At 41.7% G+C, this 27,239-nt stretch overlaps 3 protein-coding genes and 1 long non-coding RNA gene across 22 annotated transcripts; 2 read left to right on the forward strand and 2 right to left on the reverse strand.

Moving 5' to 3' along the window:
* The first annotated feature begins 202 nt into the window (after positions 1 to 202).
* On the forward strand, positions 203 to 4,776 carry LOC112269274. The gene is made up of 3 exons (XM_024455681.1): positions 203 to 1,012; positions 3,562 to 4,435; positions 4,632 to 4,776. Exons 1-3 carry the CDS (start codon positions 949 to 951, stop codon positions 4,774 to 4,776), a joined length of 1,083 nt encoding a protein of 360 aa, XP_024311449.1. The 5' UTR covers positions 203 to 948.
* Positions 4,777 to 11,176: 6,400 nt separating this feature from the next.
* LOC106865628 lies at positions 11,177 to 17,089 on the forward strand. Of its 12 annotated transcripts, none has more exons than XR_002960783.1 (13): positions 11,177 to 11,571; positions 12,434 to 13,192; positions 13,809 to 13,952; positions 14,095 to 14,277; positions 14,362 to 14,531; positions 14,617 to 14,679; positions 14,763 to 14,882; positions 15,081 to 15,390; positions 15,456 to 15,623; positions 15,700 to 15,798; positions 15,883 to 16,134; positions 16,591 to 16,666; positions 16,771 to 17,089. It is a non-coding gene; the product is annotated as an uncharacterized LOC106865628 (long non-coding RNA). The 12 variants fall into 12 exon arrangements; XR_002960790.1 differs by having other exon boundaries at positions 14,763 to 14,826; XR_002960785.1 differs by having other exon boundaries at positions 13,809 to 13,959; positions 14,763 to 15,390.
* A 1,232-nt stretch (positions 17,090 to 18,321) lies between these two features.
* LOC100828161 lies at positions 18,322 to 24,526 on the reverse strand. Of its 8 annotated transcripts, XM_024456167.1 has the most exons (18): positions 24,311 to 24,525; positions 22,650 to 23,413; positions 22,411 to 22,534; positions 22,028 to 22,322; positions 21,887 to 21,943; positions 20,673 to 20,750; positions 20,562 to 20,595; positions 20,424 to 20,485; positions 20,287 to 20,346; positions 20,027 to 20,183; positions 19,850 to 19,953; positions 19,720 to 19,758; positions 19,523 to 19,606; positions 19,355 to 19,438; positions 19,134 to 19,265; positions 18,963 to 19,028; positions 18,796 to 18,894; positions 18,322 to 18,719 (listed from the first exon to the last, which is right to left on the reverse strand). In XM_024456167.1, coding segments are annotated over exons 6-17 (858 nt in total). In that variant the 5' UTR covers positions 20,707 to 20,750; positions 21,887 to 21,943; positions 22,028 to 22,322; positions 22,411 to 22,534; positions 22,650 to 23,413; positions 24,311 to 24,525; the 3' UTR covers positions 18,322 to 18,719; positions 18,796 to 18,892. The 8 variants fall into 8 exon arrangements, with proteins under 8 accessions (XP_024311935.1, XP_024311932.1, XP_024311937.1 ...); XM_024456170.1 differs by lacking the exons at positions 18,322 to 18,719; positions 18,796 to 18,894; positions 18,963 to 19,028 and having other exon boundaries at positions 19,133 to 19,265; positions 19,345 to 19,438; positions 20,287 to 20,349; positions 24,311 to 24,526; XM_024456171.1 differs by lacking the exons at positions 18,322 to 18,719; positions 18,796 to 18,894; positions 18,963 to 19,028 and having other exon boundaries at positions 19,134 to 19,262; positions 19,345 to 19,438; positions 20,287 to 20,349; positions 24,311 to 24,526.
* A 497-nt stretch (positions 24,527 to 25,023) lies between these two features.
* LOC112269433 lies at positions 25,024 to 25,779 on the reverse strand. Its single transcript, XM_024456172.1, has 3 exons — positions 25,670 to 25,779; positions 25,455 to 25,577; positions 25,024 to 25,382 (listed from the first exon to the last, which is right to left on the reverse strand). Exons 1-3 carry the CDS (start codon positions 25,772 to 25,774, stop codon positions 25,245 to 25,247), a joined length of 366 nt encoding a protein of 121 aa, XP_024311940.1. The 5' UTR covers positions 25,775 to 25,779; the 3' UTR covers positions 25,024 to 25,244.
* Positions 25,780 to 27,239: the final 1,460 nt, after the last annotated feature.

The following is a 27,239-nucleotide window of genomic DNA, read 5'->3' on the forward strand; positions in this document are numbered from 1 at the left end:
AAGACCAGAGAGTACCCTGATTCTAGCGTCTAGCGATAACATAAGACACACATCGTACTTAAAATATTTATGCAGGTGTGCACAAAGAATTATGTTCTGAAAATTTATTTTGTTTCATTTACAGGAATTGCTTCAGTACTCCAACGTTGAACACTTATGAATTCAGAACAAACCGATCCATTTAGAACATAATTTATCCACAACAAGGGTTGTGCCGCAGAATCCTTTGAGCAAAAGTAGAAGGGCATGCTTGGTTTGTGACAAAGTTTGCCCGTATTCAAACTTTTGGCTGCCTATGGAATAATACCAATCCACCTCACAATCCGTTCACAAATTTTGCCAATCCATCTCACAACCGATTCACGAAACTACATTTTTTTTGCCACCCTTCTTCGGACTAATTGTCTCTGAGTGGCCCAAAACTGATGGTTAAGCGTGTTTGACACTTTTCCTTACAAGATGGGGCCCACTGTCAGGTCCATCCCATTTATGCATTTAGCCCCTGCATATTTTCACATTTATTTTCTCCCCCTTCTTCCTGTTCTCCGGCTGCCCCTGCTCCCCTTCATCTCCTCCTGCTTTGGCAGCTTCTCCGTGCGCATGGAGGGCTCCCCGGACATGAACCGCTACATGGCGTCGCCCCAGCGGGACCTCATGCTCGCCTTCCACATGCTCAGCCTTGCCCTCTACACCGTTCGGCTGCTCCTGTCCCATCTTGACCACCCCATGGACTTCTGCACCGCCGCCAGTGCCGCTCCTCTAGATCCGGCTGTCATTGCTGCCACACCATCCTCGTCGGTCCCGGTTTCTCTGGTGTCATTGTCGCCGGCTTCCGTGGTGCCCTTTTGGCGCCTTCCTTGGCCACGGCGGCTGCCCTCCATCTAGCGCCGGCCCCCCACGAAGGAGCGGCCTGGCCTGCCGGAGCGGAGACAAAACCCAAGCCGGTGGATGCGCAGCTCCCCATGCCGCCCCCTCCGCCACCGACCCCCATCGGCTCCGCTTGCACCTACGAGTACGTCCTCCTAACCCAACCCCTCCTCTTCCTCCTACTTCTACACACAAAAGTTCTTTCAATGGATGAGTTGTAAGCAGCAAGTGGGCGCTAGCGGAGCAGCGTTGCTACTGGAAGGTACGGTAGATGAAGCGAAGCAGGGGCAGCCGGAGAAGAGAAAGAAGGGGGAGAAAAAAAATTGAAAATATGCAGGGCTAAATTCATAAATGGGATGGACCTGATAGCGGGCCCCGCCTGTAAGGAAAAGTGTCAAATGCGCTTAACTATCGGTTTTGGGCCAGTCGAGACAATTAGTCCGAACAAGTGTGGTTTTCCAAAAAAATTAACGAAATGTGTGGTTCTGTGAGAAAGCTGCCTCAAGAACGGTGGTTCATTGAAATTTACTTGATAACAATCGTAAGGTTCAGAGTTTCAACTTTTGCAATCTGAACGTCTAGAAACCGAAAGGCACTGTGTCACATCCCGGGGATTTACCCTAACTCAGATTTTGCTTGTTGTTCTTTTTTGCATCAGCATCGCATCATCATCATGAGCATTAATTTTTGTTGATGTGTAATGTGCAGATACCTAAAATTACTTTGCTAAAACTCTATTTTGCAATTGCTAAATTAAACTTCAGGTTTAATTAAACTAATCCCATTCTTTTCTTAATTTTATTTTAAAAAATAATTAATAAACCTCTGTTTTTGTTTGTTGGCCCTCCCTCCCTCCCTCTCTCCCTCTCTCTCTCTCCCGCCGCCATCCTTCTTCTCCCCTCCGGATTTCTTCTTCCTTTAATGACACACACGCACACACGCACACGCGCGCGCACACACACAGACAGATAGGAAGTGGTTTTAGTATGCCCAACCTCCCCAGTGCCCGACAAGGGTTGGACGGTGGAAGAGTTTCCAAAAATCATGAAATTTGTACCACCTCACCATCACAATAGAGACGGATGTGAACCTCCGCTCTATCTATACGTGCAACACAGTTCGGGTGGAACACGCGGGCCGTTTTTCTTTCTTTTCTTCCAACCCCTACGCGTCCCGACAACTACGGTCTCCGCATTTACTTAACCCCTCTCTCTCCCTCCCAACTCGCTCTTTCCCTCTCCCCGCTCGCGTCAACCGCCGAAGTCTCGCCCTGATTTTCGGCAGTTCACCGGCGGAACCGCTCGGAGTGGTGGCGATAAGCGAGACTTGGTGGTTGCGAATCCATTCCTCCCTAAAATACTCGGCCGCCATAGTGCCTCACGGTTCTGGGAGCGCTCAATGCCCTCCGTCGTGTCCAGCGCCGTCGGCCGCGCGGAGCGCCGCCGTCTCTTCGTGGATTTAGGGTTCCAAAGCTTGCTACCGGTATGAATTTGCTCTTACTCGGTTTGGTGTTTTCGCACGCCCTTGTTCTGTCCTCTCCGATTTTGACCTGCGCATCGACATGCTCTGATTCTTCTAGGTTTTCCCCCAAATCGCCGTCAATGGATGGTGGTTCTCCGGATATATTCGATGGCATACTCCCTCTCGCACCCCTGCCTGCCCACCCCTCACTGTGAATGCATGTGATTTTAGGTTGTGCTTGTTTTTTTGGTTGCTTGTCTGCTTATGATTTAAGGGTTTGCAATGTCACCACATTGTTGTATACAGATGTTTCATATATTTTGTTTGAGTGCTTGATGTCGTAGATTGTACCAAGTGTTGCTTGTATTTATAATCAGGCAAATGTATAGGATGGACTAAATTTCTACTTGCATGTGAACTTCCTATGTGTGAAATGTGAACCTCCTTCTGTATATGTTGGATGCCATGAAGTTATGGCATCTACAATTTTTTTGTTTTGATGTTTTACTCCTTGCGTTGATATGTGAACTTTCTTAGGTGTTAACTCTAAACTTCCTGTTGCTGAAATGTGAACTCCCCTACTGTCTATGTTGTCGTGTGAACTTCATATAAGTTTGTTTGTTCATTTTTAAAGTTGGGTTGCAATTTTATTTTCCTGGTGAACTGCTTAAGGATTAAGTGTGATCGTCATGTTGGCTATGTCGCTTGTGAACTTCACGTGTGTTAGATGCGTTCCTTATGCTGTTAATTTCACATACTGTATATGTTGTATGAGATGAAGCTATGGCATCTGCAATGGTTTGTTTTAATGTTTACCCCCTGTACTGGTATGTGGACTTTCATATGTGTTAGTTGTGAACTTCCTGTTGCTGTAATGTGAACTTCCTGTTGCCTATGTTTGTCGCTGAACTTCATATTAGTTTGTCCGTTCATTTTAAAGTTGGGTTGCAATTTTATTGTCTTGTGAACTGCTCAAGGATTAAGTGTGAACCTCCTGTTGTCTATGTTTTGCTTGTGAACTTCACATGTGTTCGATGTGTCCCATTTGCTGTTAACTTCACATTTTGTTTTATTTGAACCTTCGTCAACGCATTTCTGTCCTGTGTGTGTTTCTTGTCATATATACCTTATTTTTTCCACCAAGTCAGGTTGTATTATATATGAACTTCATTGTGTTGTTTGTCTGAACTGTCCATGTTTACTTATATCATCTTTAACTTCTTTTGATTGCAGCTGTTGATAGCATCACACAATCATTAAATGAGTTGAATGCTGAGTTTCCTTCGGTGGGAACACCAGACAAACATGCTGATTCTACTAATTCACCTAATGGTAGGAGCACACACCCTATCAACGATGGGACTCCTGTGTTTGATGCAACCCCAACGACATCTGCCAATGTTGCCCGAGATAACAGTCGGGAATCTTGTGGAGGGACACCAGGGCCTATTTTTGACGAAACCGTGATGCGACACAAGAAGGATGACACAAACGCAGGCATTGCGGATGAGCCCAGCCCCCCTGATTGCACTCCTGTTTGGCAGGACACACCGTCCCAATCTGTAGATGGCACTGAGGAGGTCACACAGGCGTGGAATGCTGGTGAACAACTTGAAAGGTATCAGAAGGAACATGCTGCAAGGGTTGCCAAGTATGCCGAGGCAGTAAGGCAGTACTACAGGAAATTTCCCAAAATGAAGAGGGATGCATCTAATGCTCCAGCTGATCACACCGAAAATGTCCCTGCATCAACTGCTTCAGATGATGATTTTGAAGCCCCATCTCCACCCACAGTGAGAAACAAGGTCAGGTTTGATGTTGCTAAACGGAAGGTCTCACGCGTATCGTCGCAGGAGTCTCCTGGTGCCGTCAATGTACGATGCATCCCTCGCATTGGGACCTCCCCTTCGTCGCAGGAGTCTCCTGGTGCCGTCAATGTACGACGCAGCCCTCGCATTGCGACCTCCCTGGTGCTGTCGCTGCGCACCCAGCTCAATATGGTGAAAAAGTCTCTGGGAGCAAGCGTCGCCGAACGGTCGACAAATCTTATGTTTCAGATGGCGAGGATGACGTCGCTGATGTGGGTGGTGAAGTTGATGCTGCCAAGGTTTCCCTTCAACCTTAGTTTATTCTTTTAACCCATATTTTCCTATGTTTTGTGAACTTCATTTTATATGAATGTGAACTTCCTCAACATCACTGTCATAATTATTTTCTTTTGTCGGTTTTTCTGTGACCTGCACAGTTAATGCCTCTTTTTGTGAACTCCATCAACTATATGTGTTACAATTAATTTTTATCAGGTCTATTGTGAACTTCATAATTTTTGTGTTCATTGCTGAACTTTCATATTATATGAATCTGAACTTCCTCAACATTTTTGTTGTTATTATCATCCAAGAAGGAGATGAGAGGCGGCGCAGGTTGCAGCAGCAAAGTGGCTGGTAAAGTTGGGAAAAAAAGGAAAGGTGGGATCATTAGGAAAGCTATAATCGGCAACAATGATGATTGTTCGGATGTTAGTCCTAAGGGTTTAGGGTTAGGGTGCAAATACCTAAAATTACTTTGCTAAAACTCTATTTTGCATTTGCTAAATTAAACTTCCAGTTTAATTAAACTAATCCCATTCTTTTCTTAGTTTTATTTTAAAAAATAATTAATAAACCTCTGTTTTTGTTTGTTGGCCCAAGTGGCCCAAACCAACCCACTAAGCCAATCCTAATCCTATCCTATAAAACATAACACCCTAACCCTCTCCCCCCCCCCCCTCTCTCTCTCTCTCTCTCTCTCTCTGCCGCCGCCGCCGCCCTTCTTCTCCCCTTTGGATTTCTTCTTCCTTTAATCACACACGCGCGCGTGCGCGCACGCGCACACGCACACATACACACACCTCCGCAATCTACCAAAATCATCGAATAACACCGGAAAACAAAGGAACAAGGAGAAAATAAATACCAGCAAATATGCATGATGAAAGATGTATGAGATGCAACATATACGATGATAAGATGGAATGCAATATTACTGCAGTTTGTTTCACCAAGTTTTGATTTGTAGAACAAAAGATGTACTGCCTGGAATAGAACATTAAATCAAATAGGGGCTGCTCTGGTACCCTTTGTTAAAACTAACTTTCTGGTAATAATGCAGTGCATGAAAATGCTAATAACAGGTTGTGCACTAACTCTGAACATTTGCACATAGATTTTATAATATTTGGAGCCAGGATACAAACAGGTTGTGCACTAACTCTGAAAATTCACAAGTTTAAGCAAATTAACTTGAGTTTCTTTCAAAATTCCTGATTTATTTCGAAAATAGCAACAGGGCATATATATTTTTGTAAAGAGAGAGAGATAGAGAACCTGAGTACAACATGTGTGCCCAATATGTAGGGATCTTTACATTTTTCTGAAGACCAATTAGAAAGTTGCATGCACACACATTAATTTAAAATCAGTTTTACTGTCAAGCATTGATAGATCTGGGCATGATTTTTTGTTTGTTTAACAGAAAACAAAACTATTATACAAGAGTACATGCAATCAGATTTATTCATAGAAGAAACATTCAAAAGGATAAAGAAAAGAGAGCAGGAAAAGAAATACACACTGAAACATGCACATACACTACAGATCTAAGCTAGGAAGGAGCAGAACTACACATGCATGTGTGTGTACATGCATACAGCAATGTTGACAACTTTCCCCATCATCAGCTCGATGCATGCATGCATGCTTACTATCAGCTTGCAGAGAGAAAATGGTGGGGGCTGGAGATGAACATTCAGAGGTACTGTTCAGAACCAAAGCAGGGAGAGATTTGATTGTTTCAGTGTCTCACCTAGCTTATAAGGAAGAAAGCCAGCAGAGTTGCAGGTCAGGAAACAGGTCGGGAGAGAAATTGCAGCTTGTGGTTCCTAAACTTGGAGAAATGGAGCTCGATCTACTCAGGTACTGCTCAGAACTCTGCTGCCGATCCGTACGGCAAGCGACGACGCAGCGGCCGCGCTGTCTGAAAGCTTCGTCTCCCAGAGGACCTAGTCGACGGCCAGTAGGGAAAAACATCCATGGGAACAGGTTCAAGGAGAGAGATCGAAAGAAAACTTGAAATCAATTCCTTACCAAGAGAAAGAAGTTAGGCTTTCTCTGCCCCTTTGCTTCCAGGACGAGGAGGGCACAGAGGTGGCTCTTCTGCTGCCTTGGTTTGAAGAGCAGTGGCGGCCAGACTGGGGGAGTTATTGGGGTAGGATGCTGGTCGGAGATTTCTCTCATTGGGCAGCTTGGGTGGTGGAAAGGAAGGGAGAAAAAAAAAAGAGAAATAGAAAGATGGCTGGTCGTGCTATGCAGCTAACTGGATCATGAGGGGAAAAGAACAGCCAGCCTTTGGGTTTTGCTGGTTTGCTTTCTTTCTTGTCTTTCTTCAATTAAATTTTGCAAATCATATAAGCCTTATTGTTACAATATATATTATTTCCTAGAGCCCATAAATAATAGCCCACATATAATAGTTATAATTGCAACCTATTCTTATAGATCAAACAAAATATACTTCAGTGTCAAATACCAAAACTGTATATTTTTATTTGAACATATCCAGAGTACCTTTTCTTTGACCGAATAACAGTAGGAGAGGCTCCTACTGCGGTATATTAATATATAAAAGATATGTACAGGAGATTACATAATTACATTCTGGGACAAGCCCCAAAGAGAAGAACTAGATGAAGTCTAATAAACTGGCAATCTCAGAGGACAGGTTTTGAGGCACCCTAAAGACTAAGAGGATGAGATCAGCTTTCAGTCTAGCTCTCCAGGTTTGGATGGTTGCTGGAGCTCCCTTGAAGATTAAATCATTACAAATTTTCCAGATATTCCAGGCAGCTAAAGCAAAAACCTCCAAGAAAATAGGGCTGCCAAAATTGATTTTGATCTCCGGGAGGATATCCAAACAATTAGCCTCAATGGGCCAATGAATCCCAAGCTGTAACCAGCACTCAGGGCTAAATGGGCAGTTAATGAACAGACGATTGAGGGTTTCTTCCACTTCAGCATCACAAAGAACACAGTTTATATCACCACCAACTATGAAGTTTCTCCTGTTCAACATATTCCTGGTGTTAAGTCTGTCACTGAGCAATAACCACGCAAAGACTTTAACCTTCATTGTGACTTTAGACTTCCAGATCCATTTAAAAGGCCTAGGAACCTCAAGCCTTCTGAAACAAAAGAGTAGAATTTGCTAGAGGAAAAAGCACTGCCCCAAATTGGTTTCCAGGAGTCATTTCTCATAATAGACATATCAGCATCAGCAATGGCTTGATCAAGGAGTTCAATTTCAGAGAAGGCTTCAGGGGACAGAGGGATATGGAAAGAATCCTCCAGGTTGCCAATATTGCAGTAATCAGCAAGAGAAATGTCAACATTTTTAGCAAAAGAATAGAGACAGGGCCACTTCTCAGACAAAGTTTCATCAGCTCAAGTGTCCTTCCATAACAGGATAGTGTCTCCCCTCCCAGGTTGACAAGAGGAGATACCACGAAAAATAGGCATTAATCTGAAAATGGATTTCCACCAAAAGGAGCCAACTGGAGTAGCAGCATGAGGAGCGCCTTGAGGATAGTAGGATTCCCAGATGAGATTTACCCAAGAGACATCCATCTCATTAATGAACTTATCTAAGTGCTTCAGAAGCAGGCGTTGATTTTGGACTCTAAGATTAATGACACCCCAATCCCAAGCAGCAAGGGAATTACAGGAATCACCATTTGCAGTTTTTTTTACTCCACAAGCATCTTCTCCTGATTTTATCAATTTGCTCAATGATCTTCATAGGGAGCTGAAGGGAACACATTGAGTAGGTGGCAAATGAGGAGAGAACAGAGTTAACAGTCGTAAGCTTGCCCCCATAAGAGAGGAGAGCAGTTATACTGGACATTCTCCTCTCAATCCTGTCGACTAGAGGAAGAAAATCGGAAAACACAGGTTGAGTGGTGCCAACAGGGAGACCCAAATAGGTCAAAGGCGTAGAGCCCACTTCACAACCAAAAATGCCAGCTAGAGCCAGTGCTCTTTCAGGCTCCAGGTTGATGGGAATAAGGTTTGACTTATGGAAGTTGATCTTAAGTCATGTGGAGTCAGCATAAGCAGAGAGAAGGTTCTTGATGTGACTGAGCTGGGATTCACAGGCAGGCAGCACAAGGATAGCATCATCAGCATACTGAATGACAGGAAAATCCCCTTCTCTACTGATAGGAGCCTGAAGATTTCCAAGAGAAAACTCTTTATTGATGATGGCTTGCAGTAAATCAACAGCAAGGACAAAGAGCAAAGGGGAGAGAGGGTCCCCCTGTCTGACTCCTCTAAGACATTTGAACTACTTGCTAGGCACACCATTTAAAAGCACATCAGATTTCCCAGAGGAGAGAATGGTTCTGATCCAAGAGATCCATCTATCATTAAATCCAAAATGTTCAAGCATCTTCAAAATAACATCATGCTCAATCATGTCAAAGGCCTTTTCAAAGTCTAGCTTAAGAATGACTGAGGGTCTAACAGAGGATTGGCATTGGTGAAGATATTCAAAAGCCCAAGCCAGACAGTCCTGGATAGATCTACCTTTGATGAACCCATATTGGTTTCTATGGACCACTTTCAGGATCCACTTTTGTAGTCTATCAGCAATGAGCTTACTCAGCAGTTTTAGATAACAATTCAGCAAGGAAATGGGCCTGTAATCATTGATTCCAATAGGGTTAAGCTTTTTAGGGATTAGGGTGATCAAAGAGGAGTTTAAGCTGATAAGATCAATCTCCCCATTTTGAAAATATCCCAACAAGTTTTGAGAAAGCAGCCATTAAAACCATCAGGTTCAGGAGCCTTGTCAACAGGAAGTTGCATGAGAGCATCATCAATTTCTTTGTCAAAGAAAGGGGTTGAGAGGATATCCAGTCCCTCAACCTTTTTAATAAGCTGAGAGAGATCAAAACAGAGAGCATGTGGGGCAGAGTCCCCAAGTCTTTGTTTGTAAGCTTGAAAAAGAGCCTCACCTTTGGCATCATGATTGATCACTAAATTACCATCAGGGAGTTGGAGAGAGGCAATGGCATTCCTGCGGTGTCTCTCAGTGGCCATTCTGTGGAAAAACTTGGTATTTTCATCACCAAATTTCACCCATCTGATAGTACATCTGGTTTTCCAGTACTGTTGCTGATAAGACTGAAGTCTAATGATGTGAGCTTTGAGAATTGATCTGAAGTTCCATTCAGGAGTGGAGGGACATCTAATTTCCTCAAAACCATCAATAAAAGAAAGAACCTTGTTGCAGTTGGAGATTAGGAGAGCCAACCTAGACAAAGGTTTACTCCAATGCTTGAGGGCCCTTCTAACATTTTTCAGTTTGGCATTAAGAATCATGTCAGACTTGGAAGCTCTGACAGGGATAGACCAAGCAGCAGCAACCACATCTTTGAAACCAGGGTGTTGAATCCAAAAGTTTTCAAATCTGAAAATCTTTGCTCTGGGAATTTTAGATTCAACAGCAATGAGCAGAGGAAGGTGGTCAGAAACAGGTCTAGCAAGAGCAGAAGCAGAGGTATTGGGAAAAGCATCCAGCCAGTTTGAAGAGATAAAAATCCAGTCAAGCTGTTCAAGCAAAGGAGGATCTTCCATGTTGCTCCAAGTGTAAACTGCACCAGCAATAGGAATTTCAGAAAGAGAGAGAACTCTGATAATGTCATTAAAGAGCCACATATCATCTATATTACCCCCCGGTCTGTTTCTGTTTTCAGGTGACCTAATGAAGTTGAAGTCACCAGCAAGAATCCAATCATCATCCGTAGGAATCTCTAGTGCATACAACCATTCAACAAATTCAGTTCTTTTGTTCCCAGAGTAAGGACCATAGATATTGCAGAGCACCCAAGAATCAGCAGATTGTGTAGAATTAAATTGAATCACAATAGCCCATTGATCACTGAATAAGACTGTGCCATAAAAAATGGCACTATTCCAGATGGTGATTAACCCCCCAGAATTACCCTCACTAGGAACAAAAGAAAATGTATCAAATCTTCGAGGGCAAAATTTTCTGATGTAGGAGTGATCAAACGTTTCTCTTTTGGTTTCTTGAATGCAGATAACAGAGGCAGCACTCTCATTAATATGATTATGAAGAGCAGTGTGTTTATCATCCGAATTGATACCCCTAATATTCCAACAAACAATATTCCAGAGTACCTTATTAGCATAAGTTACAATTGAGAAAAATAAAGGTATCCAAGAATATTTTTTTTATGAGCTATGTTGTCTAAAGGAAAGTTATTTTATATAAAATACACAATTGACTTAAGCTAACAGGTTAAATCTTGCATGATGCATAAATCATAAAAATTAAACATGGTATGATATGCATGCATGAATGCTTACAAATGAGGTTTATTTTATTTGCAAACTGGGTCGTTACAAAACCGGTATTGCCAAAGGAATTTACAAATATTTGGTGTAAAAAAATAATTTTCATATTTCTAGATGCAAAAAATGGGGAGAACCCATCAGTGGTGGGTTTTACACGCGAACCCGACAGTAATGGGTTTTGGCCGCCAAACGTCTTGGTACAGCCACCACGATCTACCCCCACGGTGTGTACCGCTGGATCGGTGCGTGCTTTCCATCCGACGGTTGTGGAAAATCGTCCGGTTCAGTGGGGTTGCCTGCTGATGTGAATAATTTCCTAGCCCTGCCACCTTGTCTGGTCTTGTCGTCTGGCCCACTGTCCTGTCAGTGTAGGGGGGTACGGCTGCTTGTACTTCCGGAGTTCGGGAGTGGATTCAGATATTTTACCTCCTTCATTTCATCCACGCTCTCTTCTTTCCTGCTTCATCTGTTCTTCCTCCAAACTCCCTTGGTTCATCCTTCCCGCGTTTCTCTCTCATCTAAAGTTCTCTCCAACTGTGCTGTACTCGCCATTGTTGTTCATTTTTCACCCTTACTCACCATTGTTGTACTTTCTGTACATTTCGGCTTCTCCTTCTGTACTTTCTTCCGCTGTTCTTGGTTTCTTTGTCTTATCATTTGTTCTTGTCATTTCGTTTGAACAATCTCTCTACAGCGTCTCATTCGCATTGGAATAGATCTTCGACACCATGTAGATTCTTCTTCTTTTTCTTGTTATTGCCGAAGACAGGTACTTCTCTGCATTCTGCTGGTATTTTATTTCTCAAACAACACGATGAGTCTTTCGAAGGTACCCTTACTTCTTATATTTCCTTTCTGATGTACCCCTAATTTTGTACTTCTACTACCATCTGTATGGATTACCATAATGTACCTTTCATGCCAATTATTTGTTACTCAATGGTTTCTGATGTACCCCTAAACTTATTTTCCGAAATTACTGTACTTCAAACCATGTTTGTACTAAAAAACTCCTTCACTTAGTTACACATGCTTATTATATCGGTTCTTTAATTGTGCTTTACATAAATTTGTACTTCAATGTACCCGACAACTTTCTGATGTACTACTTTCTACATTTTCTCTACTCAAACTATGTTCTGCTTTCTCATGTACCTGCTTTCCTTTATGATGTACTCCTCATACTCGTATCACTTATGGATGAACTACAATCGTGGTACTTATATATGTACTAATTTCCAATCAACAAACTAGTTTTCGTAATGTACTGCATGATTCAAATTTAAATGTGTATGCTTCCAAAGATGCGCTTCTTTTACAAAATTACTCTACTTCAAACCATGTTTGTACTGAAAAACTCGTTCACTTAGTTACACATTCTTATTATATGGGTACTTCAATTGTGCTTTACATTATTTTCCACTTCAGTGCCCCCCTCAACTTTCTGATGTACTCCTTTCTACATGTTTGTACTGAAACTATGTTATGCTTTCTCATGTACCTGCTTCCCTTAATTATGTACCATTCTGCTACTTACTTATGCCCAATATCTTTACTTCGAAAGTACATTTCATTCCAATGTACTTCCTCAGTACCATGCGAACGTGACCTTCTCCATCTTTGTTATGTACTGATTGTACTTCAATCATGTACAATTGCATCCACTTCATAGTATTTCCTTTTTCTGCCAGCTCAAAGCAAAAGCTGCACATTCTGATACTACTGCTCCTCTCAGTACTGATGATGCAATGCAGTATGATAGCAATGATGAAAGTCAAACATCTTCCACCAGCAAGTCAGCGACGTCAAGGACGTCCGCCAAGACCCTCTACTGGATTATCAAGAAAGTCAATCCAATAAAAAGGCAGTTGGTGAAGGAAATAGGTTTTGGCGGATTACTTGAACTGCCTCTCTGGAATTCAATTAGTCGCATCTTCAGCACTTGGCTCCTCAGCCAAGTTGATTGCATAGATCTCGCCATCATACTGGATGCAACTCGAAGACTCCTCTTTGTACCACAGGATGTGAACAGAGTATTTGGTATGCCCTGCAGACATCGTGATGTCTTGGGACCAGAAACTAAAATATCGGATGCTGCAATGGCATACATTCGTGAACAAGCTGGTATAACAATGACAAAGATCAGCCTCATAGATGCTGAGAAGATTGTCCTGATGGACTTATCAGAAGACAGCACTAGATTACAAAAGGATTCATTCAAGATGGCATTTGTTATCATTGCTATGGGACATCTTCTTTCACCATCTACAAAGTATGATCATGTCAACATTGATTTCCTAGGCGCCTTGCGTTGTACTGAAGAAATTGGTCAATACAACTAGTGTGCATATGTTCCGAAAGGTATCATTGAGGCAGCTCAAAAAGTACAGGCTGATTTGTCCATGAACAAATTAGTTTCCAACATATTTGCTTGTCACTTGTTCTTGCAGGTACATACATCACTGATTACTGTAGTTCAAACCATGTTTCTACTCAAACACTCGTTCACCTAGTAACACATGCTTATTATATGTGTACTTTAATTGTGCTTCACATTGTTTCCTACATATTTCATGCAACTCTGTAATTCTGCTGCCTAATTTTACATTTTGTCTTCTACCCTTCATCTAAATTCTGTGCTGCTGCATCATTATTGCGTAAATGGTAACATGATATTAACAACATCTTACGGCTAAGTACTTTTCATAATTTTCTACTTCAATGTACCCGTCAACTTGGTGTTGTACTCCTTTCTACATGTTTGTACTCAAACTATGTTTTCCTTCCTCATGTACTTGCTTCCTTATCTTATCTACTCCTCGTACTCGTACCACTTATGGATGAAGTACCATTATGTTGTACTCACGGATTGTGGTACTTACATATGTACTAATCTCCCATGAACAAACTAGTTATCCTAATGTACTGCATGATTCAAATCTAAATGTCTATGCTTTCAAACATGGGTTCACTAAATTCTTCTGTACTTCTCTTTCACTTATCAGATACAATATGCATGTGTGCGTACTTATCTTATGTACTTACTCTATATCTTTCACTTATCAGATACACTATGTAGATAATCTTTTACTTGAACCACTACAACCTCCAAAGAACATCTTTCCCCGTATGAAGGCGTTCCCAACTGAAGTACTTAACAAGCTCATACTAGCTGATACTAAGCCCAGAGGTGGTTATGGAGCCAAGTAGGTAACAGGTTTCATCATCTCATTCTCAAACTTGATGGAAAAGTCAGCCTATAATTTATAACACTACTTTCTGCCATGCAGCCCATACAGTACCATACTTTTAACTGTACTTATTGCGAACATGACTTCTTTCTGCCATGCAGTTCAATGCAAGGGGGACTATCGTTGTCCAAAATCAGTCACCAATTTTATGGCAGCAAGTTCCTGTGCCTGCTGGATCAGGTACACCAACACTACTTCATTCCGTACCAACAAACTCTGGTACCAGCCTTCCAATTAGTGCAGCAACATTACCACAATTCCTCCGAGAGAAATACCCTGCTCTGGTAACAATTCAGTTGCATCATGTAACACTACATGGTCACATGGACCGATGACTAATATGGTCACATCAAAATGTTTTACTGCAGTGCAATACAACATTAGGCAATGATTTGAAAATATATAATGCAAACATGGCCCGAGCAATGAATGAAAGGCATGCAGCTGAGAAGAATCATGTGATGCAACAAAATTTATGGCTTCATCTCCTCGAACCCTGTACCACCACGACAATCACTTTCAACATCAAGAACACAAGGTAAATCATGCCATACTAAGTTCATGTCGATCCTTGCTAAAATATATCAAACTAACTTCTCCCCCACGTTACACATTTTCGTTAGCTTCAGCGAACAGCTCCGTGAAAAGAGGAGACAACAAAGATCAACTTCATTCTCAGTCTGAAGGTACTACTTCACAGTTGTTACTATCCAACTGGTACAACTTGTACATTATACAAAATTATGACACATCTTTCTGCCCAATCCAGCTCAAAGCAAGGAATGTACGTCACCATTGCGTGCAATGAAATCGCTTCAGGACACACCCAAGAGGTCATCATCAGAACTGAAGGATGCAGCAAGCAAGAAATCAAAGACTGAATGTTCACGTACCTTGCCCTACTTAACAATGCGTTATAACACCAAATGCTCACATCAATAGTATTTATCTTAATTCCTTTCATAAATAGATGGCGTTCACAGCAACAGATCTATGTTGAAGCACATGGACTTTGAACCACCTTCTTTTGATCTTGGCATAGATTCTATTGCAATTGTGACTTAGCAATGTGTGCCATCCTTCGCAGCTTCCAACGATGACTCCAAGAGAACGCCAGAAACAGAAGCTCTCGCTCCATGTTCTCCGGCTGTAACTAAATTAACCATGGAACATTCCATGGTAGATTGGATGATGAGGTCAGAGGATATAGACTGCCCTGAGAGTAAGGTATTGTTCGGTGCACCGTCTACTTCACCACCGTGCAAACGTCGAACCAAGGTTGGTACATTTGCACCCTCACCTTGGTCTGAAGGATATATACATCCTAAACCAGATGATGACATCATGGTTTCTCTTTTGGAATGGTGTGTTGACGCACCTGCACACTACTTGAAAATGTAAGCACACGAACTCTTCTCGTTCAATTTGTTTGCCATGCTAATTATTTTCCTTCTTCCTCCAGCCCATGGGTAACCACTGAATTTGCTCGCTACATCTCAGTTACTGTCCTGATGTTCTTAACTTCGAAATGTGCGACCTCCTAGTTAGGCGGTTAACACAACTAGACACCTGGATGGAACCAAAAAGCAGCAAGAGGCGTTGTTGTCATCTTCTCGAGAGTGATTTCTCTGTACGTTTCGATCCAACAATAATTGTCCTACATTTGTTGCAAATATAATCCTCATGTCTGTTATGTACAAAAACAGGTCTGTGCGATAGCACAAAATGACTTCACATCTCTCCTATCAATCCAGCAACAATTCATTGGCGACGACATAAACTACAACATGTCGTGCACCCAAATGGTAAGTGCCTTCATTCATTTACCAACCATGCTGTGGGTACATGTACTTAATCATACTGAGTGCTCTTTGAAATATTAATTGTAGTTCGCCGTACCTACATTCATTGGGCAATCATGGTGTGCCTACATGTTTGACGTGAAGGAAGAGATTATTCATGTACTTGATCCATTGGGACTACATCTGGAATCAGGAACAATTAGAGTTAAACGCTAATTCTGCTAACCTCATTCAACAAAAGCTCTTTCAATGCTTCAACGAGTACTATGAAATTTGGAATCCCCAGATGAAACAGTGGCCTCATGTGTATCCTCTTCTCACAGATGACAAGTTCACCAAGTAAGCAAACTATATGTACCATCTTCATATCAGGATATTATTCCATCTATCCAGATTAGAAGCATGCACATTGTGCTTTCTACTTTCAGTTTGCGAACTAATAGCACTTCAACTACATATTTGATGTACTACCCTTACTACTTTCATCACACCTACTATCTCATAGATTCTATTATGCAACTACAAGTACTGCTACAAACATCGTGCATCCAAAAGTACTATACAGACTGTGTACTTGCAATGCAACTTCAAACATCCTCGTATTGCAACCCAACTGTAAATTAAAAACACACTTGGCGAATAAATAGATGAATAAGATTGCACTTTCTCATATGTACTTACAACAGATAAGTTCATGGTTCAAAAGTTCATTACCATCTCAGATATGCTTCAACACATAAGTTTTGAGCTCATCAGAGAGCAGTACATTCGTACTAACAAATGTGTATCCTTCAGGAATGAGAGTAGATTGTGCATGCTATATTGTGTCCGCAATTACAATGGGGATGAATTGGAGCAGCCACTCACCCAGGTAACTCATGGATCTTCCAATAATCATTTAATTTGTTGCCGTATTTTTGTCTCACAAGCACTACTAATTATTCTGCATATATATGTTCTGCCCCGTCGTCACAGAATGGTTATTCAAGGCTGAAACATACATTTCTTCGTGAACTCCTCACCATGGAGAAGAACAAGGCCACGCTCCCCATCCACATACTCAAGCTGATTGGCGGACCGAATTGGAGGCAAGTCTAGCCTGGCAATGGTTGCGTTAATACAATGTCCCATCAGTCCAAGTTGTGTAATTCAAAACCTGGTCTGTGTACCCAACTAAGTTCTGCTGCGAAACTACGTCCTACCACGTTGTATGCCTTTTGCGAACCATTCCCCGCACATTTCTATGTTTGTACTTCATTTCCATTATGTACGACCAATATGGGTACTTCTTTGCCATACTTCCTATCTTGAAAATACGACATCGTACTTTCGAGTACGCCCCAGAATAAGCTACGACACGTATTGCAAGTATTGAAAAATAAACTTCCGTACAACGACAACCAAAGACCAGCAGTACAAGTGGTACAACAGACAGTACATAAATGTATGTATGCAATGCTGGTCACAAATTGTACACAAACTCAATAGCTCCACTCATACGTACTTCCTTCACACATACAAGTACCTCGAAGTACATGTATTGCAAGTACCGACAAGAACAACGTGATTACATCAAAAACCAAAGGCAAGCAATCTTCCATATTAGTGTACACACTACTTCAGTACCGCAAAACAACTAACTATGTATGGCAAGTTGATTAGAAATTATATCCTTCTTTTATATTCTCTCCGTTCATAGATAGCTGTCGTGTTTTTAGTGCAAATTTGGAATAAAACCACGACGAGTATTTAGGAACGGAGGGAGTATTATTGTACCAACTACTTCAGTACTGCAAACCCAATAAGTACTTCAGTACTGCAAAACCAAAACCATCTGATAACACCTAACACAAATACACTTGCACGCACAAACACAGATGTACCAAAATGATTGCTAAAATATGTACTTCAGTATCGAAACCAGTGTGTACCATCATACGTCCCAAACGTTTCTCCTACAATACTCATTAACGTACAATGACGGAAGTCAATATCTCCAATAGAAGCAACTGGAAGTACAACTTCACTACATGCCCGACCAATTTGAACTGTCCAACTATTGAACTGGGTAATCTTCGATTCAGCAAGGTACCTCCAGGCAACTATATAAAGGTACAACCTGAGAACATCAACAACCAAAGACAAACAATCTTCCATATTACCGTAGAATCTACTTCCGTACTGCAAACCCAACACGTACTTCAGTACTGCAAACTCAAAACCATGTCATATGAATCTTTGTCATCATTGGTCCCAAAACTTTCTCTTTGAACTCAGTAGCTCATTAACGTACTATGACGGAACTCAATAGCTCCACTCATACATACGACAACACAAGAACTTTCTTCAAACATGTACTACAGGTACCTGGAAGTACGACTTCATGTCAACTGCCTTGCTCAAAAGAATCATCTTCCTGCTCAAATGATGAATTCACCTCAGACACCAGATTTGATGGCGTGGTACACCACAGCTCACAAGGTTCTATATTTTCATACAACAGTTGCATCACTACTCGAACAGAAAAGTTATAATCAGCACATGACTAAGGAAAAGAAATAGGTCTTAACTAATTATTCTGACGACGTACGGATGATTGTTTTCACATAAAGTTCCCCCACTGACATCAAGGTCTACAATCCAACTTATCTACTACCCATGTCATCATAAAATACTGTCGAACATGTACCTTCAACATATCACAACCATTACAAAACAAGCTTCCCATTCCATACATTCTTGCATGCATTATGCACGCACAAGAATGTACAATGTTCATCATAATCTCTTAACCAGCTAGAAAGTACTTGCGCCTTCATCAACGACTGCATCACTTGCTTCTTCTCCATCAAACTTGCCGTACTTTCTCTTCGACACAGTACGCCTTTGGTACACCTTCATATCTCCAACTTGAACCGATGAATCTGCGTGTACCGGAGAAGTTAACATTCTGGGCAATAGAATAAATTTATTAATGCAATTAACATGTTATGTTCCAACCTGATGGATCATCATGTACCAGGTAAAGTTCACTTTCAGCCTTGCCTCTCTGCTTCTCTCCAACATTCTCACCAGAATCCGCTGCATTCTTGCCTTTTCCTGTAAATTCCAGCACATCAGTACATACCGATACACATATTAAGATAACTAACAGTACCGTAACGTACATTGCGGTGTCTCATCAAATATAGGAGCGTTAGGCCCTTGCACATGGTAAGCACCGTCCAAACCCCCTGCATTACGAAAAGTACAACCGTCTTGTTCTTGTCATCACACAACATTTAACAAAAATACTACACTACAAAAACCACATGCAAAATGACAGTACAATAGAGTACCTGGTAATAATGGCTCCACCGGTGGAGTCATGAAGAAACTCTTCACTAAATCATTCACATTGCCAGAATTTGTACTTTCAGATCCAGCTGTACCTGCTTGGGCAACATCACCTTTCTTCTCAGTGTCATCTGCTATTAAAAAAACCAGCCATCACCAATTATTCAGGAAATCATTTCCTGAGTGTATGAAAATATATTACAGGTCTCATACGGCAAACTACCCTTACGCGACGATTCTGTTGGATCAGCAGCAGCAGGTGATACCACATTGATTGCTGGTGCTGTGTTTGCTTCCTGAGGTTCAACTGCAAAGATAGTAATTTATCATGTGACGACCAAATTATCTTCTGACACACTCGTTTTCTATTCCTCATGTAAAAAATTATCACCTTCTGTACTCCCAACATGATCTTCTCCACGCTGACTATGTTCACCTAATTCGATATCTTGCAGTACGCTATTGATAATCACATCTTCATTCCCTCATATGAGTTGAAAGCAGAGAGAAAAAAGGTATTACATAAACATGGGTACAACTTATGTGTGTTGGTCAGCATCATCTCAAGTATTGTACTTTCAAACTTACCTGCCTCACAGTTCTGCTCCTTGGTACAGTCCGCATTATCTAAAAAACAATCAGAAGCGCCTACTATGTCAGAAGTTCAATTTAAGATGACAAGAACTAAACACTGACCATATACCATTGACCTGCTTACTTGATTCAACAGGCACATCAGTGTTTGAGGCAGATTGAAGAACATCATGCTCCACATCTTCTTCTTGAGCCTTCTCTTCACTCACTGGTTGTGGATGAGGACCTCTGCATCGAAATTCTTTGCCTTTAGATCATGTAAAACTGATAGTACATTTAATCGCAGCTCAAAACAATTTACCTGAACGCAATTCGTTTTTTCAATCGCCTAAGACCAGGAACATGTGGGATTCTTGGAGGTCTAGCGCATGAGTCTTTGAGTAACCCAAGTTCTCGTGCAACTATAATCTTTATAGAAGTATGTGTATCTAAAAGGTTACCTTCATCACCAACTGTACCTGTTTGCAACAATAATGATTCATACCTCAATAATAAATATGAATCAATAACCGTTGGAAACGTTTTTTTTCATCCAACCCCCCAAAAAATTGAAGTACGTACCTGTCATTCCAATATTTCTGGTCTGATCTGTTTCAACCCCTGATATATGTTCATGCCCTTCTGCTGCTTAAATTATATTTACAATAAGATAAATTTGATGTACCATAGGATACATTGAAGTATGAACTTCAACTGACCTTGCACATCGCTCATCCCAACATTAGTCCGTGCATCTGCCTCTTGCCCGGTACTCTTGCATCTAAAAATAAGAACCTCCATGATTTTTCTTGCTTTTGAGAACACAAGTCTGTAAAATGTTATGCTATGTACGGTACCTTTTCGACGATTGGCTGCCTGAGTTCAGTTGACCTAACATCGCACACAAAAACATTTTTAGCCTTCTTTACACAAATATTTGCATAACAAGCACATACAGAACCAATTACCTTCAGCCCCTCTCTTGTCTCCAACTTGACTCATGTTGCTCTCCTCTCGAACGTTTTCATTGTTTCCGGATGCTCATGCTGATAAATCATGTACGGTCAGTACAGCTCAACAAGTTGGGTACATTACAGACTTCCATAAGAAATGTACTTCAGTACCTTCAGAACTATCCTTCCTAACATCTTTTTCCCTTTGCCATACACCACTATTTTGAGGTAGCGGACTCAGCCTTCTGAACGGAGCGTTACCTATAAGAATAGAAATTGTCGCACCAGTGGCACCTGGGGTACCACCGCTGCGTGACGCGTGGGCCACCTCACTTGCTCCCCGGAGGGACCGCACCCCGGGCAGCTCCGCACGAGCTGCCCGGCAAGTCACCAGCCCGGCAGGGCTTGCCGGGCTGCGGGGGTTGCCTTGCAGGGCAGCAAGGGAAATCCCGCCTGGGCGCTTCCCGGAAAGGTTGCTTGCCGGGGAGGGTGTTCCCGGGCGCAGGCGCCCGTTACAGGAGCGGGGCCGAGCGGGCAGGACAGCGGCGCCACGTGGCCGCTCGGCGGACTACCTGTGCGCAGGATTCGTCAGGACGAAGAGTGAAACACACGCGAGCATTTAATGTACCGACAGAAAGGGGATTCCCCGTCCAGTCAGCCTACAGTGACTGGCCGGGGTGTAATTTTTAGGCGCTTAGGCCCCTAGTTGCAGGGCTACTCTTTGTGCATGTAAGCCAGCACACCGAGGGGGAGCAGGGCTAGCTCCCTGCTCGCCATTTGTCACCCATGCACCGTGGCACCTGTGGTATCCCCTTCGGTATAAAAGGAGGACCCCCGCCAACGGTCAAAGGGTTCGGTTGGTTCGGATCCATACTAGCTCAGGCCAAAAACAGCAAGTAGCACTTAGCTAAAAAAGGAGAGCACCCGGGGACTCCCCCCGGCAACTTGTAAGCCCTTGTTCACTGGTTAATAGCAAACACAGAAGCAGGACATAGGGTTTTACACCTCAGGGTGGCCCGAACCTGGGTAAACGGTCCCGTGTTCATTGTGCTCCAACGCTTGGCATCGGCCCCGCCGATGATCGCCGGAGCGATCCCCGTCGCCTCGCCCACTGCCGAACCTAAAAGGGGGTGCCCGCGCATCCCCGGTGTCAAAGCCCCGTGCGACGACAGAAATTGAACAAACTTGTCAAACCACAGAATGAATCAACATGAAAGTACTATATGTACCAGCCAAATAACTTGATGTGGCATCATCATGAAATGAATGCTCTCCTCCAAGGTGACCTACAAAAAATTGGGTTCACATGGTTATCTTAAGGAATACAAGTGAAATAACTTCACGCCTCCGTAAACAACCCCGGTACGTACCTTCCATCCTGTGTATAGCAGATGTTGTATCCTCGTATTCTTCATCAGAAAAAACCTTGTTCTCCAAGTGGTGTGCCATTCGCTGTAGAAGTAGGTTCTTCCTTTTCTGTATTTATTTTTTTAGGTCATCAATAAGATACCCATCTGCAGCATGATGATCTTCAACAACTTTCATCAAAGCCTGGAAACGCTTCTGTTTCGTCGATTGCCTGTCACTCTTGTACTTCTTCTTCTCACTTGTTGATCCCGTTGCTATGCCTTTCCCTTTGTTTTCAGCCTTCACTTGATCGTTCCTCTGTTTCGCATATTACAAATATGAGACAAGTCACCTATATTTTCATGAATTCAAACATGGAAACAAGCACACTTGTCAGGGAATGTACCTTGCAGTAACCATACCACCTCCCCAAATTCACACTGTGAGTATTCCTGTCCATACTGATAAGCAAATCTAACTTTGCCTTATCATACACCTTGATTCTGGGGTACACATTTGCTGGTGCTTTGCTGGATCCAAAATTGAGCGTATCCAAATAAAATATATGCACAGCATAATGTAATACATTATCTTAATCATGTCCATACAATGCATCATCAACTTGTATGTACAACTGAATATTACCTGAGATACAATGCTGCAACCCCCAACTGTGCATGTCGAATAATGACTCCTCTTCAATTTGGGAACTTTCCGAGCAGCAATTCCAATAATATCAAGTACACATCTTCCAAAATTGACTTGTTTCAGCTTCTCAACACTGATGAGGTAAGGGAGTAAATATGTTGGCATCTTTGGCTCCCGATCTCTGCAGTCAAGCATGAATGCGAAAGCCAAAATTACAACTCCTATTTGGAAAGCTTCTTGCTCGCGCTTTGTGCTGTGTTCATCAACAACACTTTCAACCACCCTCCAAACATTGCTTATTGTTAACTCCTTCACTCCTAGAGCCCTGCAAACTTCTTCAACTACCTCATCAGGAATATCGTCATCCGTCACAGAAATGTGTACACCCTCCGATTTCACCCCTATGATCTCATGTACATGTGATGGGTACATGGGTACTCGGGTACCATCAAGGTACTCAAACTCCATAGGGTCACCATCTGCATCAGTCTGGCACAGGCAGAAAAAAGAAAACTGACGATTCCATTGTTGTTTGGGCATCTCTGCCAACCCATCAAAAGAGATATCTTTCATCAATAACATCTTGAAATTATTAAATTTTGAGAAAATGTCTTGCAAAACGTGTGGCTTCTGGCAGGCAAAGAGTTTTGGATTCCAAATCTCATCATCAGGTACAGCAATACTGCGGCCTCTGCTTCCACGGCCTCTGCTCACAGAAACATCACTTCTTCCTCTTCTTGGTGTTGAAGATGATTCCATGTCTAGCAAAATATACAAACTTAAGTCGGAACCAAATTGAAAAACAATGTGTACTACTAGATCAATGAAATTGTACTCATATTCGTTCGCCGTTACGGATCGTTCAACAAATTCAAGTTTACTGCTAAAAAGAGGATAATGTACTCAAGCTTTTAATCTAATAACTTGTACTGCCATAGTAATACAATATTTACGACTCATTCATTCACAAATAAGGTAGGTACATGTGGTACTTTCCTTCACATGCGTACCTGCATGCGCACTCCTAAAAATTGATCCTCTGCCTCTCGGCCGTCCTCTCGACGCCGATGTTGCCATATCTTAGGCAAAAAAGGTACAACACATGCACAATATATCAGAGCAAATGCAAACTATACTTACATGTACATGACAGACTACATCTGAAGATGCAAAATAGGAAGTAAATTCATTCAAGCAAGAAAGGTACATAGGTAATAAAATAAGATACATGAACGTACATTCACTTACATTACGTGCACAAGTTAATGACTTAATTCAGTCAGTGCTAATGTGTACCCTAAGTACCGTACAAATCATGCACAAAATAGTTCTGAAATGTAAGAAAAAAGACACTCATCAAGCCAAGGAAACAACAATAAGTCCTACATTTTCCAGGATTTAAATAACGGAACAGATATATGAACAAGACAATCATATGGCCATGTAAATGAAGAAAAAGAAAAACAAACTAACAGTCGTGGAGTACGAAAGCTGTGTACAGATGTGTACTGACAGCAAGTTAGAAACGAGAATCTGAGGTACTTCGGGCTACTACATCAACTTGCGCACAACATTGGTACCAGGATTTCGAAATGAGGGAAGTAACAAATCTAGAAAGAAAATGGTGGAAATGCAAATGGGGGAAGTTTCTACAGTACCTTCTTCTAGGTTGGCTCTGCTCGGAGAAGATGAACTGCAGTCGCCTCGCGCATGGACTGGTTACCCACCGTCGCAGGCGAGGATCCCTCCGATTAGACGGCTACCGAAGCTCGAGTCCGGCCGCTCGACTCCCCCTACTCGTCTGCCTCCGTCTCCGCCCAGTCCACGGAGTCAAAATCCCTAAGGTCGTTATGATGTACTGCTGGTACAAAGAGCAGAGGGATGGGGAATTTATGCATGTATCTATGGCGGTCCCCACCGATTTATTACATTCATTGCTCAGAAAAAATTAAAAGTACGGGCAACCTGAACTGAACGGGCGAACTAAGTAATGTAATTAATTCTTCAAATACATCAATTGAACATAAATTTGAAATTACTTCAACTTAATCATAAAGGAGGCATCAAATATTACAAAATTAAAGACTGTACATTGCCCTGTTCTTCAACAGAATTAACCTAAATAAAACAACAACATCCACCAAAATAATTCATTCAGGCAACAACTATTCAAAGATAGCAGGTTGCTGGACTAAATGTTCGAACTTCAGGAAGAACTTTGTACATGTAGGTACATAGGCGTACATGAATATACTCCCAGGTACAGGCGAATATATAACAACAAAGTACCACCATATTCCAAAATCAATCTACTCCACCTTCCTCCTCTTCACTAAGATCATGGAGTACAACGATCAGTTGTACACATCCAAAACATCTACGTACTTGTACCTACCTAATAATCGAACCCTTACTTTAGAGGTACATACATAATTAAGCAACAAAATAGAGATTCCATTTGAAGGCAAACTACTCCAACTTCCTCCTCTTCTTCTCTACTCCATCTTCAAGCTGAGTACCATCTTTCTGTCCGAGTTTGATAGTAGCTGGACGTTCGTTGCTAGAACCTTCATCCGATATGTGCCCACGCTGCTATTCATTCAAATCTTCACCAAGATTGGCATCCGCCTGATGTGCAAAGTTATCTCCTACAACAGCTTCTTCTTCCTGCACAATTACAAAACGAGGTGCAACCACAGGAAGAACATGGTTTCCTTCGAACTCCTGCGCCTGCGACCATAACTGAATTTTAGCAATGTACAAATAGGTACAAATAAGTACAACTATAATGAACATCCTTACAGCATTTGATTCCTCGTCCACGCCCGATTGGAACCCTACATCCTCATCTAGTAATTCATGGACCTCTTCAAAATCAGCAGCATAGCCATCCTCATCTTCCCAATTTAAATCCCCAGAAATAACCTTTCAAACAGATTTGGATGTACCATATTACAGATGAAGGTACAAAAGCAAGATAGGGCTAAAATATCTCTGACGGACGCAAATGATGTTACCTGGGAATGGTCTGGAGAACGTCCGTTAACTGAAGACGAAGAAGAAGCACTGAGGACCAAGGATTCGGCTGACGAAATCACAGGAGGCATCTCCTCTTGTTTCATAATGATCTGAGTTGCAGCACTATACTTGGGTTTCAAGCAACGAACGCAAGCCTTTATTTATAGCCCACTCATTTTCCCTCCCATCCATTCAAATTGGAGTTCTCTGGTTTCCATTTAGTTTTGAAGTTCCCACCGAAACACCTAATTTGAAATATCCAGGACCCACCAGTATTGTCCTGACTGTTCAAATGTTTTTCAAATACATGTACACAATGTTGATTCCCGTTCCAAAAAAATTTAAGTCGATTACTTCAAGTACAGTACAACAAATTGTGTGGCATTATTTCAAATATAATTCTGAGGATTGTTTTAAGAGTACATCTTCTTTATGGTACCGACACTACTTCTGAAATTTCAAGTAGTACATTCAAAAAGTACTTAAGAACTTTTCAGGTACCAATGGTGCCTTCTGTGGTGTAAAGATAATGTACTACTACTTAACTTCACAATAGAATCCTTCCTACACTTCAATATTGATGTACTTCTAGACGAAATATTATGAATTTTTGAAAGTACTTCCATGTACGTGGCACATAAGTACAGGACACAACTTCGAATGTTGAGGTACTTGCAGACGAAATATTATGAACTTTTCACAGTACTTCCATGTACGTAGCACATGGGTACATGAAAGAACTTTCAATGTTGAGGTACTTGCAGACGAAATATATTGAACTTTTCACAGTACTTCCAGGTACATGCCACACGGGTACATAAATGAACTTTCATTATCTCATAACATGGAACATACAGGATAAGTAAGAGAAAACACACTTCACATAGTGCACTAGTACTGATCTGATGACAGAGGTGCCTTCTGTGTTGTAAATATAATGTACTATTACTTAACTTCAAAATAGATTCGTTCGAACACTTAACTATTGATGTACTTGCAGACAAAATATTATGAAATTTTAACAGTACTTCCAGGTACATGGCACAGTCGTACATAAAAGAACTTTCATGATCTCATATAATGGAACATGCTGAAAATGTAAGAGAAAACACACTTCAGATAACGCACTTGTACTGTTATTATGAGAGAGATGCCTTCTGTGCTGTAAAGATAATGTACTATTACTTAACTTCACAATAGAATCGTTCGACCATTTAAATACTGAGGTACTTGCAGAGGAAATATTATGAACTTCTCACGGTATTTCCATATACATGCTACAAAAGTACATAAAGAACTTTAATGATATTATATCATGGAACACAGAGAACACACTTCAACTACTGCAGTTGCACTGTTCTCATAACACAGTGCAGTACTGTTCTCAAAACATACATATCAAGTCCTCAAATTAACTGCAAAATTACACAGTACGCAACTTCAACAAATAGTTAAGCAAACATCCAGGTACTCAAACTCCTAATTCATACTCGATCTGCTGAACATCAACTGAAGATCCACATACATTTCTCCGGCGCCCAACTACACCGCATTTCCCACACTTTGGCT

Source organism: Brachypodium distachyon, chromosome 5 (genome assembly GCF_000005505.3).
Source record: "Brachypodium distachyon strain Bd21 chromosome 5, Brachypodium_distachyon_v3.0, whole genome shotgun sequence".
NCBI classification, from domain to species: domain Eukaryota; kingdom Viridiplantae; phylum Streptophyta; class Magnoliopsida; order Poales; family Poaceae; genus Brachypodium; species Brachypodium distachyon.

Coding starts and splice junctions, on each gene's coding strand:
- LOC100828161 (XM_024456163.1), bottom strand. CDS start 23,729: ATGGCAACATCGGCGTCGAGAGGACGGCCGAGAGGCAGAGGATCAATT. Junction 23,414..23,662: donor TTTTAGGAGTGCGCATGCAG/GTACGCATGTGA, acceptor ATATTTTGCTAG/ACATGGAATCATCTTCAACA. Junction 22,535..22,649: donor GTTGCAGCATTGTATCTCAG/GTAATATTCAGT, acceptor TTTTGGATCCAG/CAAAGCACCAGCAAATGTGT.
- LOC112269433 (XM_024456172.1), bottom strand. CDS start 25,774: ATGAAACAAGAGGAGATGCCTCCTGTGATTTCGTCAGCCGAATCCTTG. Junction 25,578..25,669: donor GTTCTCCAGACCATTCCCAG/GTAACATCATTT, acceptor TCTGTTTGAAAG/GTTATTTCTGGGGATTTAAA. Junction 25,383..25,454: donor TGGACGAGGAATCAAATGCT/GTAAGGATGTTC, acceptor TTATGGTCGCAG/GCGCAGGAGTTCGAAGGAAA.
- LOC112269274 (XM_024455681.1), top strand. CDS start 949: ATGCGCAGCTCCCCATGCCGCCCCCTCCGCCACCGACCCCCATCGGCT. Junction 1,013..3,561: donor GGCTCCGCTTGCACCTACGA/GTACGTCCTCCT, acceptor TTTTGATTGCAG/CTGTTGATAGCATCACACAA. Junction 4,436..4,631: donor GTGAAGTTGATGCTGCCAAG/GTTTCCCTTCAA, acceptor AATTTTTATCAG/GTCTATTGTGAACTTCATAA.